Source organism: Triplophysa rosa, linkage group LG15 (assembly GCF_024868665.1).
Source record: "Triplophysa rosa linkage group LG15, Trosa_1v2, whole genome shotgun sequence".
Taxonomy (NCBI): Eukaryota; Metazoa; Chordata; class Actinopteri; order Cypriniformes; family Nemacheilidae; genus Triplophysa; species Triplophysa rosa.
This window is the reverse complement of record NC_079904.1, coordinates 7,312,937-7,324,383: the sequence shown is the minus strand read 5'-3', so window position 1 is coordinate 7,324,383 and position 11,447 is coordinate 7,312,937. Positions and strand designations below refer to the sequence as shown.

General features: G+C 38.0%; 1 protein-coding gene across 1 annotated transcript in view; it reads right to left on the bottom strand.

Annotated features, from left to right (window-relative positions):
* The window catches only part of atf6 (activating transcription factor 6), a 29,616-nt gene that overhangs the window by 2,520 nt on the left and 15,649 nt on the right, over nt 1–11,447 (bottom strand). Inside the window, exons 10-15 of the mRNA XM_057352929.1 lie at nt 11,230–11,370; nt 9,753–9,866; nt 9,099–9,198; nt 7,914–7,978; nt 6,213–6,324; nt 3,019–3,103 (exon numbers count right to left, since the gene is read on the bottom strand). Of these exons, the coding sequence (XP_057208912.1) occupies nt 3,019–3,103; nt 6,213–6,324; nt 7,914–7,978; nt 9,099–9,198; nt 9,753–9,866; nt 11,230–11,370 (617 nt within the window). The remainder of the gene's footprint in view (nt 1–3,018; nt 3,104–6,212; nt 6,325–7,913; nt 7,979–9,098; nt 9,199–9,752; nt 9,867–11,229; nt 11,371–11,447) is intronic.

Here is an 11,447-nt window from a genome sequence, read left to right as displayed (position 1 = left end):
ATCCACCTTTCTATAAGGAGACCATGAGATCTTCAAATTCACGCAGAGCATGTGGACAGCAGGAAAGTCATTTGACTCGCTTGAGTCGTGATAAAAACTTTATAAGCCTGACAGCATCACGGTAGGTCAACCTAAAGCACATTTCCAGCCATAACTGGTGAACAGATTTATGTATCACACCCACAGTTGACCAGATGAGCCCTTTATCTCCACACCCACAACTATCATTTAAAAACTGAACAGTCATCTCTCTGACAGGTTCTTGAAATGAAAATCTTACTCAAGTGCTGTACAAATAATCATTATCTGTCACTTTGAAAGACTGGATTGTGCATTTTTCTTCATGGGCTATTTTTTTCTGTCAGTAAAATATGGTAAGGCACTTTATATTCCCCATTTTCATCAGTTCCAATCTCTATTAGGGTTTTCTATATCAGATTTTCACCAGCAGAATATCATGGCCAAAAGAATTGACAATAATAATTTATTTATCTTTTTAGAGAAATTATTTTACTAGTCAAATTCATCTTTCATATTGCCTTTTGATTTGGTCAATGAATCACACACAAAATAAAAATGTAGAAATGCGTGACTCTTAAAGACATAGTTCACCCAAAAATAAAAACTCTGTCATCATTTACTCACCTTCGAGATGTTCAAAATTTGTCCACATTTCTTTGTTCTGATGGACATTTGGAAGAATGCTTGCAACCAAACAGTTCTTGGCCACCATTGACTAGCATAGTAGGAAAAATGACAATGGTAGTCAAAATTGCCTCAGAACGGTTTGCTTTCCTACATTCTTTAAAATATCTTCTGTTGTGTAAAACAAAACAATGACATTTATAAAGCAATTTTTCCTACTATGGTAGTAGTAGCCTAGAACTGTTTGGTTACAAGCATTCTTCCAAATATCTTTCTCTGTGTTCAACAGGACAAATAAATGGTTTGGAACAACTTGAGGGTGAGTAAAGGAAGACAGAATTTGAAGACAATTTATATTATAATACATAAGAAATTAACTAAATATAGATAATCATGGTTTATAATGTCACTATTATTGTCAATACGTTATGAATTTTGTTGGTCATCAAAACTTCTTGTTATGCAAGTAACTAAAAGTCTCTTTCTAACTGCAGCCGCTCACAGAATTTGTGTTTGAAGGTGCTTAAAGAAAAATCTCCACAGGGCTGCAGAAACCATCATAGATGATGGGTTACAGCAGTCATCTCTGCATTTCACCGCAAGCAATAAAACGACATCGAACTGCTCAGCTGTACATGTCATCACAAACTCTATATGATTTTTCCCTCATCACATCTCTACGTTTCCAATCTCTCGGAAACGTTTTCCATTCTCAAAAGCTTTCCACTTGGGGAATTCTTTCGGATCTAAAATTCGCCCGAATGCCAAATACATTTAAAATCTAACACTCAAGAGTCTTGAGCAAGTTCCTGATGACACTGGGGTGCACTAACGTTTACAAAAACTGACTTTTGAGGTTCTTGCCAAACTTTATTTGAGCGAGAGATCTCCCACTGGATCAGGGATATGACCTCTAACAGTGGAAGACCCTATGAGAACCAGACAGTGACAGCCTGTATCAATGCCACTGTGACTGCATTAACTTTTTAACTAAGTTACTTTAATTTTTTTAAAATTAAGCAATGATATGGGCTTTTGGGCAAGACCAATAAGTACCGATCTCACTGATAGGACTTCAACAACATGCAGCGAACAAGCAAACAAAGAAAGATTATGATCATCTCTCAAGGTCACAGAGGATTTGAATGCTGACTCAGAACTCCTGTGAAGACTGGGAAACAGAACAGACGAAACGCGCTGACACTGCCAGGCTCTGCAACAACTCCAAACCAAACACTCTTATGCAAAACACGAAAATGCAATTGATGGAAGATGAAGCAAAAAGCCCTTGTTTTGTTGTTTGGGCTGTTTTCGTGATGGAAATGGGCCACACCAGAAAACAACATGAAAAATGTTGCTCGCCATCCTTGCATAACATGTGGTGAAAAATAGCCTGATTTAAACCCAAAATCTTGAGCGTGTAGAACGAGAACAGAAACACCTGGCGGCGATTTTGAAAACTAGACTGTCCATAACTTGTTCTCATTATAAAAACCAAATGAAAGCCATCTTTGAATTGGCATTTCCAAATAAAAACAGGATGAAGCTGGAAAAATTATATCAACATGTACACTTTTGCTAATCTGTCCTCTCAAGAGGCAATTTTCAGATTTGGATTATATAAACAATTAAACCTTATGAGCTTTAACGTCCACCAGGTTTCTGTCAACAAGGCAATTCAGGAATTCCAGAAGAATTCAGGATTTTTACGGCGTTGAAGGTTGATTGATGCTTAATGACATAAGTACCATGTTTGTAAAATGTACAAAAGCCATGCTGTGTTATAAGAGCAGCACACTCAGCATGCCATCTCGTTCAGAGTCTTTTACAAAAAAACACTTTGAGAAACTACTAACATGACCATAGGAAAAACCCTGTTCACCCCTGCAGGTCTGATATCGCATTTCACTTAGTCACCGTTCTTGAGATCAGAACAGAGCTAATCTAATCTGATACTGTGACCACAGCCAAGAAAAGAAGGGAGAGAAATTTAATAAAAGTTATGGGAAAACTTGAGTGGAATTTACACGGTACGTGATACGCAGCAAATCTGCTGTGACCTCGCAGGCTCAAATACGGCCGCTTTCCAAGGTAGCTTAAGCCCTCTGCTGCGTTACATCGTGTCCTGATCACCCTGTCAGGGTTTATTTTGCAATAACAACCGTCTGGCTGTACGTTATCCCTTCCTTACTGTAAAATGAATGAACATCAACCATCATCTGCATTGCAGTCTGAATTAATACAATGAGATAAAGACTAAACCTATACATAACATCTTTTGCACCGTCTTTCCTTTAAAACGAGTGGAAGTAAAAAAATATTCCTGTTGTTTATTTGTATTAGAAAATAAGATTCCCAGCTCTTTCCTCTTACCATTATAATTCATAGCTGGCAGGACCAAAGACATCTTGGGACGGCTTCCTTTGTTGTGGCTGGTGGCGGGAAGAAGGAGGTGATCCTGTCAGCGAGAGAGGAAGAGCTATTAGTCACCCACCAAATCACAAGCATGAGAAGAGTTTATTTTGCTAGTGGGAATTTTCAGACAGCCAGCAAAATGTAACATTCCTTTATAACAAGTATAACAAGAAATTTGTTTATGGTCATCAGTACCAATCGGAGACATTCTCCTGTCAGGACACACATTTGCTGAAGACAGAAACCATACAGACTGAAAAACCCTACAGTTGAAATAACATACACACGTATCTGTCTGGGTGACAGATGGAAGACAGGTCACAGATCAGTGATTTTAGTGACAGAGGGCAGAATTTATCAAATGTGTTGGCGTTTAATACCATCTGTAGTTACTGTACAAAAGATGCGAGTTCACGGGGAGATGAATGCCTAATGCTGTTCTTGATTTAAAAACACAGACGTGCCTCCACAAAACCCTCTAGTTCATAAGAATTTCACACAGTTGGCCATAAGTCTATCCTCACACCCAACTGTGAGTATGTATACCATAATATGACAATAAGACCTTTTAGGAAAAGTAGTGGACAAGCACGCAAGTATGCTGTAGACCCCACACAGTCCATTTTGTTATTTGATAAATATCGCACACAAAACTGAAAGACTCTTCAAAATATCTTTTTTTGTTCTGCAGAAGAAAAAAAGCCATACAGGTTCGAAATGAGATATGGGTGAGTAAATGGTAAAAGAATTTTCACATTTGGGTGAACTATCCCTTGTTTATTGGGGTATGAAATATGTTAATCCCACTGAGTAACTGCATGCAAAAACTAAAACTGTTATTGATTGCTTTACACGCAAACCAAATGGTCTTAAGTGGGCGAAGTTTATGCTGCAAAATGCACCAGATCTTTTGAAACAGTCAAAGGATTGTCAATGTGTAACTATACAGTAGGTGACCCAATGTAGCCTCCAAAGCTAGTGCCGACAAAGGTGGAAAAATAGAGATGTAGAAAGTGCGAAAGGCAGGTGACGTGTGCCGAACGGTATGAGGTATCCATCCCACAGCCAGTAAAGGGACTTCCAGCCAATTCAAAAGTGTGACAGGCTCAGTTGGAGCTGCAAGCTGGGGATATCATGATGGGCTTACATAAGAAGGATAATGGAAACATCTTTAGCACGGTTTGGAACGTTTGCAGTTCAACTCCAGAAGTTCCCAGAGCTTGATCAGATGGAATAAATACGATTAGTTTGCAAAGACGGTCCAGAGAAAGATGCAAGGGCTCATCTCACATGCAGAGGAGACATTTATAAAATAAATAAAGGCAGAAAAGCAAAACCCGGTCGAGTAACACTCCCAGAAACCCGGGAAACAAAATAAATAAACACACACACAGAAACAACACTAATCAAGTCCATAATATTAAAAGACAAAAATCCATTTCCTCTGTGATGTTTCATTGCTCTCAGAGGTCTTACACAACCGAAACAATTAAAACCTCTTTTATTCTTTATTTAGGTGGTCTACATTCCCTTTAAGATGCATGTTCCATCAAATTTTTCTGGGGGCCCCCAAGATGGGGGGGTACAGATTTTGTGGCATTATATGAAATTTATTATAAATTATATCCAATCAAACATCAGAAAAATAAGACCATCAACCAAAAGTATTTAAGTATTGATTGTATAACAGTATTTTTTTTGGTTTAATTAAAAGTTTAAGATTATATGTATTTATATGGGGGTCCGCAAAGTGATGCACTCTACACCAAGGGGGCCGTACAACTAAAAAGTTTAAGAAAATGTTTTAAACGAGCAATTTGGAGATTTTAGCTGCATCTAGCGGTGAGACTGCAAATTGCAACCAACGGCTCACTCCACTCCTCTCTTTCGAAGCACTACTGCGGCTCTCACAGGACAAAGAAGTCGTCACGTTGTCGCTTCTTGGCCGAAGGAGATAACGTATCTACGAAACGTGCTCTGAAGAGTAGTTTGTCCGAGCCATGAGGGTCACCATCTGAGGAAATTTCTGACGGCGATGGATCAATGCTGTGAAAGACTTGCAAAAAGAGTGAACAAACCTAGAGACCAAACGAAACAACAAAAACACGACCGTTTCGTCCTATGACTAAACCAGCGAAATGTCTTATGACTCAACTCGTCGAAGATGGAAATGATTTCTGTTAACACTAATGAAGAGTAAAAACAATGACATCTATGATTTTCAAGTCCTTAAATCAAGTCAAGATAAACAGTACCAAGACATTTTTTTTAAAAGTGAGCATTAAAGAAAGATTTACAAGGCTTACACTGACATTAGTCATTTCCTTTTTTGTTAACAAAAAAAAGTTTTGGAGTCCTGTTTACTGTTAAAATACAATAGTGACTCCCAAAGCACTCAACGAATGCCAGAAAAGAAGGACGGATTGCCATCCATCATCACATCCAATACAAACCGGTGAAATGTGTTATAATTACACTCATTTTAAATGTGTTTATTGAGTCTTTTTCCCAACATGGGTGTGGTGTTCCCTTTGTAACAAAAAGCATTTAAAGAAAACTTGAAAATGCATTGTCCAACATTATTCACATCGTCCCAAAGTATAATAAGAAACAGGTACTGAGAAAAGGGGAAAAAAACATCATTCGTAGAAAAAAGATTGAACGGATGAAGGATGAGGGAATTTTGTGCTCAAACACAATAAATATGACCTGACAAATAGTGTCCGACTCTAAACAAATCATGCCCAAATCTTTGAAAGCGAGGTTGAGAATAACTACAATAGTCAAACTCATGTTTGTATGCATGTTAGCATGGAAGCTAGTGCTACAAGATAATTTTAAGATCTGTATAACTGCATAAGTTTTAAAAACAGGGTGTTTAAGTCCATATTCTCATCTACAAATGTGTAAACGTGTGAAATACAGCTCACTGCACATACATGTTTATATAAAAAGCATGACTAACACTGGCATGGAAGGATTGTGAAAACCGCTGTGTGCTTTGTTTTAAACATGAACAATAGTTTACAAACAGCAAAACCAGAAGTTTAAAAAGACCCCCCAAGTTTTATAACGCTCTTTATTGTAGTGCAACGGTCTCATGTGTCTCATTATTACGCTGTGTGGGCTTTCAAAGAGAGTGGTCAGCTTACCCGGCGGAAAGAGATCACGTAGAATGTGTCCCCTCTTCTGTTGAGCTCATCAAAGAAGTCATTGTAGGTGCGGTGGGGGGCGTAGTACACCTGCAGCTCACTGCTGGGATTCCTACATAGACGTCAGACACATCACACATTAACTAGAAGAACTGGCTTGAAAACCGTTTTATATATTTAATACATTTAATAACAAAAAAGGAGGTAGAGATTCTGTATTGTATTTAAAATCATACGGAACTCTAAAACAAAAGAACTATGAAACTATGTCTCAAATGTTCTAGTTTTATCTGTAGTTAATCTTTTTTTATATTTTAATGAAAATAATGTGCAATGCAGAGCAAACAAGATGTCAAAGTCTTGAACGTTCTCATGAATCTCTTGATAAAACACATATTTTTTCCTGTGTGAATGTGGCATTTTTCCTATTGTTAATGTGCTGAAATGGAATGACAGTCATGCTAAGTTTTGGCACGACCCACTGCTGAGGTCAGGCAAACACGAGCAGCCAAAATTATGATTTACTCTTGAGTGAAAGCAAGCGGGCCCACCCAGACAAAGTTAAACAAATAACAAGAATTTCAAAGGGTGAATTTTACAATGTGTAAAACAGCAACATTATAGATCCATCTTCAGGACACGTATGACAATATTTATGCTCAATATTGTAATAACAATCAAAATCCATTTTACTGTCATAAATGTACGTTGAGAACTGATTTTATCCATTGGGAAATGGTTGGATTGTGAAAAGTATCGAAATGGAAAACCTAATGTGAGATTGTGGTTGTTTGAAGAGGAGTATTTACCTCCTGAAACACGTTTTTGATGAAGCCATGGAAAGAGACATGGAAGCTGAAAGTTGGGCTCAACCTCGAAATCGTCTCAGAGTCAAATTATGATGTTTAGCAAAACTTAAAAATGGCTTCATCATTTTCTATGATGATGGTTAAATCATTGGCGAAATATCTATTGGGCATGGGTTAACATTACTCAATACCTCTTGAAGACAAGGTGAAAGTTAGTACATGCTGATGAAAGATTATAAAGACAAATCACTTTGTAAACTAAATTAAGCAAAATAAAACCTGGAACATATTTAGAACTGGGATGATGTGGAAAAAATGTTTAAGATTTTGCACTTTAAAAATGATATGCTCACAGTTTGAATGTGTCAATTCTGAGGGAGGACACTTTAAATTAGGGCTGTCAAATGATTAATCGCGATTAATCGCATCCAGAATAAAAATTTGGGTTTACATAATGTATGTCTGTGTACTGTGCATTTTAATTTTGTATTTATAAAAGCAGACACATTTATTTAAGAAAAAATAAAATGTTAATATTAATAAACATTTACATATAACTTAAATTATTGGCAAATATAAATAAATACATTTAAACATTTTCTAAATATATACACGTTTGTCTACATGTATGTGTTTATAAATACTAAATTAATATGCACAGTACACAGATATACATTATGTAAACACAGACTTTTATTCTGGATGCGATTAATCGCGATTAATCGTTTGACAGCCCTACTTTAAATGCGCATTACTGAACCTCACAACTACAATGCTGTTTGTCCTGAATGACAGACAACTGACAAGATGTTTAGTAAACGATGCAGGAAATTCCTCGAACGTTTTGTGTCGTGTGCAAGTAACGTTCCTGCTCCAAGTTGAATGAACATACTTCTCAGATGAATCCCTGTACTGGATCTCGGTCACTATCTGTGATACCGGTTTATCTACAGGTTTCTGTTGGACAAATAAAAGAAAAAAGTAACATCCTGTTAAGAATTATAACAAAGAACATTAGAGCACATGGTTATTTGAGTGACATTTCTTTGTTATCTTCAAACATAAACATGTTACTTTCATTAATGTGCAGCAATATCGAAACACAATTAGGAAAACTTAATACCAGTGTGTGTGTCTCTTTAAGAGACCTGAACTATTCTCTAAACTATGACTGTGTAGTTCCCAACAAGCAGACAGTTCACACACCCGGCATCCTTTTAAACCATCAACCTGCTGGGCACATATTTCCCCAAATTATAACAAACTGTCCATCCACCTCTCCTCACTATACATTCACTGATAAAAAGAAATGATAACGAACTAAAGTAAACAAGAGCGACCTGATCATTCATTCTGACTGCATGGTGCATAAACTGGGCAAGTTCACGTTAAGTCAGAATGACGCTTGTGGGAAAATATTTAAGCACTGCCATATTTGACCTCATCCCAAGTAACAATATCTTCAGTTACATTTCTCACATGATTATTCTTTTTTTAAAGAAGTTCACTTAGAAGCTTGTGAGCCTCTAAGGCAATGCATTGCCCAAAGCGAAACCAGTATCGTAAACACAAGTCAAGAACTGACTCACTCACTAGTAGAATGAACTGGAAAAAAGAAGAGCAAAGCGAGAGAATGATCGAGCCGACTAGGGCAGAGGGCTGTTTACTTTCCCAAGACTACTGGATTATACTTAGTGAGCGGCCGAGTGCGTTAAAGGAGTGAAAGAGATGGAGGAAGACAGAGAGAAAAGAAGGATCTCGTCGCTAATGTAAACATTTAGAAAGACCTATTTAAAAGAAAATAAATCCTGGTGCTTCTCAGCTGTTTGGAGGTATGCAACCTTTCGGCAGAGAGACGAATGTCACACTTTAGCTCAGATAAAATGCTCTTCAGTCCCTGCACTGGACATTCTCCAAACCTGTCAAAACCTGTAGGTGACTCTCTGACAAAGGTGTGAATTGTAATAGCATTGGGTTTTTAATTACAATACATTTTAATTGGAAGAAATGAAATAGTCATAGTAATCAAAAGCGTGAATGAGCATGAGAATGAACAATGCAAAGAGATGGGTCATACCGGGATGGTTCTGCCTCTAAGGTGAGTGTTGCTCATGCGACGGGTTTTGGTGCGTTCAACCTCATGGCGATGTACCCAGCCCCTCAGTTCATTTGCTATCCTGTAATTATGAATAACAGAGACATCTCAGTCTGAACAAGAAAAGGTGGCCAATAAGAAATCGAAGCTTTGCAGTCGCATGCTTTGTGCTGTGCGTGCGCTTTAAAATTTCATAACCAAGCGCAAAAACAACACAAGCATGAAAAGCATCGAGGAAAACAGCAAATAACTTTGAGATGCTTATAAAGTCAATCGCATATTGGAATGCTGATCGAAGCATTGCTACAATAATCTTTATCGACAAGAATGTTTATATATATCAGTGCAAACAATGAAAATTCCTTCTCGCTTCAGATCATATCAGATGGGCAAAGTTGCGGCATGAACACCAGATGCTCTAAACTTTAAAACCGACTTCTCACAACAGTGTCAGATCCAGACAAATTGACAATTACCGTTAAAATAATTGAAGACAGATGCGAACTGACAAATATTATTTGTACGTTATGTTAGCTTAATGGTTTAGGTTCAACTTTGGCAACCAAACAGCGGGTTACAGCTATTAAATGCACATCTGAATGTCACATTGAGGGTGGTCTTGTCATTGGTACTGACTTCATGCACTTGGTCCTGTTGACGGGCGGCTGGCAAGAAGGCGGATCTCTAAAATAAAGAGGTTCCCTCTTTACCACCATCAATGCCTTCTGCTCTGACCCCACATCCTCCAACCTATGAGAAAGAAAAAACAATATCAAAGACAGAAAAATGGATGTACGCAAGCACGACAGTACTTTTTTTGTTATCGTATTCATGGGAAGACACAGAAAGCTGTCAATGAAAACTATGAACGATTAGTGTCAAGTCAGCACTGAGTGAAAGTACAATGATTCTGAACTAAAAATATAGACATGACATCATCACCATCATATCTTTAAATAATAAACCTGTTTCAATAGGTGTACTGTATGCCTACAAGCAGCCACTGCAGGTTATTAGAGTTTAATTTAAAAATCGCTTCGGAAAACACTTTGGCTTGAAATTGGAGAGCAGGCCTGAAGCACAGGAGGTTGGATCCGATTCTCACAGTCTTTCCTGACACAAAGCAGCTCAGACTACGGCGAAGGAAGAGCGTGTGGGAGATCTGTTGGAGTGCGTTCTGTGGGCTCAAGCATTAATGGAGGAAATGAATTAGGACAGTAGACTAAACTGCTCCTCATATTATCAACACTAAATAAAAATGCACAAGACAGAAAAAACACTTTAGTGATCTGTGGAAATGATCTTATGAATTGTAGATTTTACAGGAAACTCTTGCAGGTGTCCACGAACCCCCCACCGAAAATAAAACATCTGGGTCTGTATCCATATGTCCTGTGTCTATTTTCCAGTGCTGAATTGCATAATTTCATTTCCTGCTCCGCTCCCCAGATAGGTCAAAAACTGAAACGTTTTAGCCCTAGAAAGTCTTTTAAAGATACAATGACACAGTTTGTCGGAATAGATCACATAAGAATAGCTCTTAAAAACAAACCAGACATTAAAATGAGCAAAGTTTGAAAGGGTCTTAAAGTTGGACTTGCGGAACGCCACCTGTTTAACCTTAAAAAACTCTGAGGCATTTTACTAACGGGATCATGTTACAATTGGTAATTTTCAAATTCAACTAGACCTGCCTGATGAATGTTTAAGAAAACCAAGAGACGGATTTAAGTAATCATTTCTTCAAATATCTGTCGTTTCATGTTGGGAATTTGTCCTGTGTATATCATGTTGTTCAAGCAATTTTGATTAGAAATATAAACCCAGAATCACCTTTCAAAACATTTCCATGGGTAGATAAAACAACAAACGTAGTTAGCTGCCCGTTTTCTCTTCTTTATACTCATGTGCCAGACAGACATGAGAACAGAGCCTTGTTCTCTTACCCGGACATTTGGTCAGAGTCACTCAGCACCTGTGCTCTGGTGTTTTGGAAAATAAATGGTCTGTATAGATTCTGATAGGTGAGGGTCTCAGGTGCATCCGGCCCCACACACAGCGATGAGAATAAATGGATATTTGTGCAAATGTAGAAACTACGGAAAAGTGTTACCTGTTAACAACATTGGAGGGATCAGTCTCAGGCGTGTTTGACGCCACGGTTCTCTCAGACTCTGGAGAAAAACCCAGCAGGTGTCGGCCACTGGACGAAGGGGCAATGGGAAAAGTGGACCCTTGGTTTCCACCAAGCAGACTGGGTGGGACACAAAAGAAAGCAGCATAATAAAACCTTTAAACTACACACTCTGTTTCTTCAGACGTAATAACAAG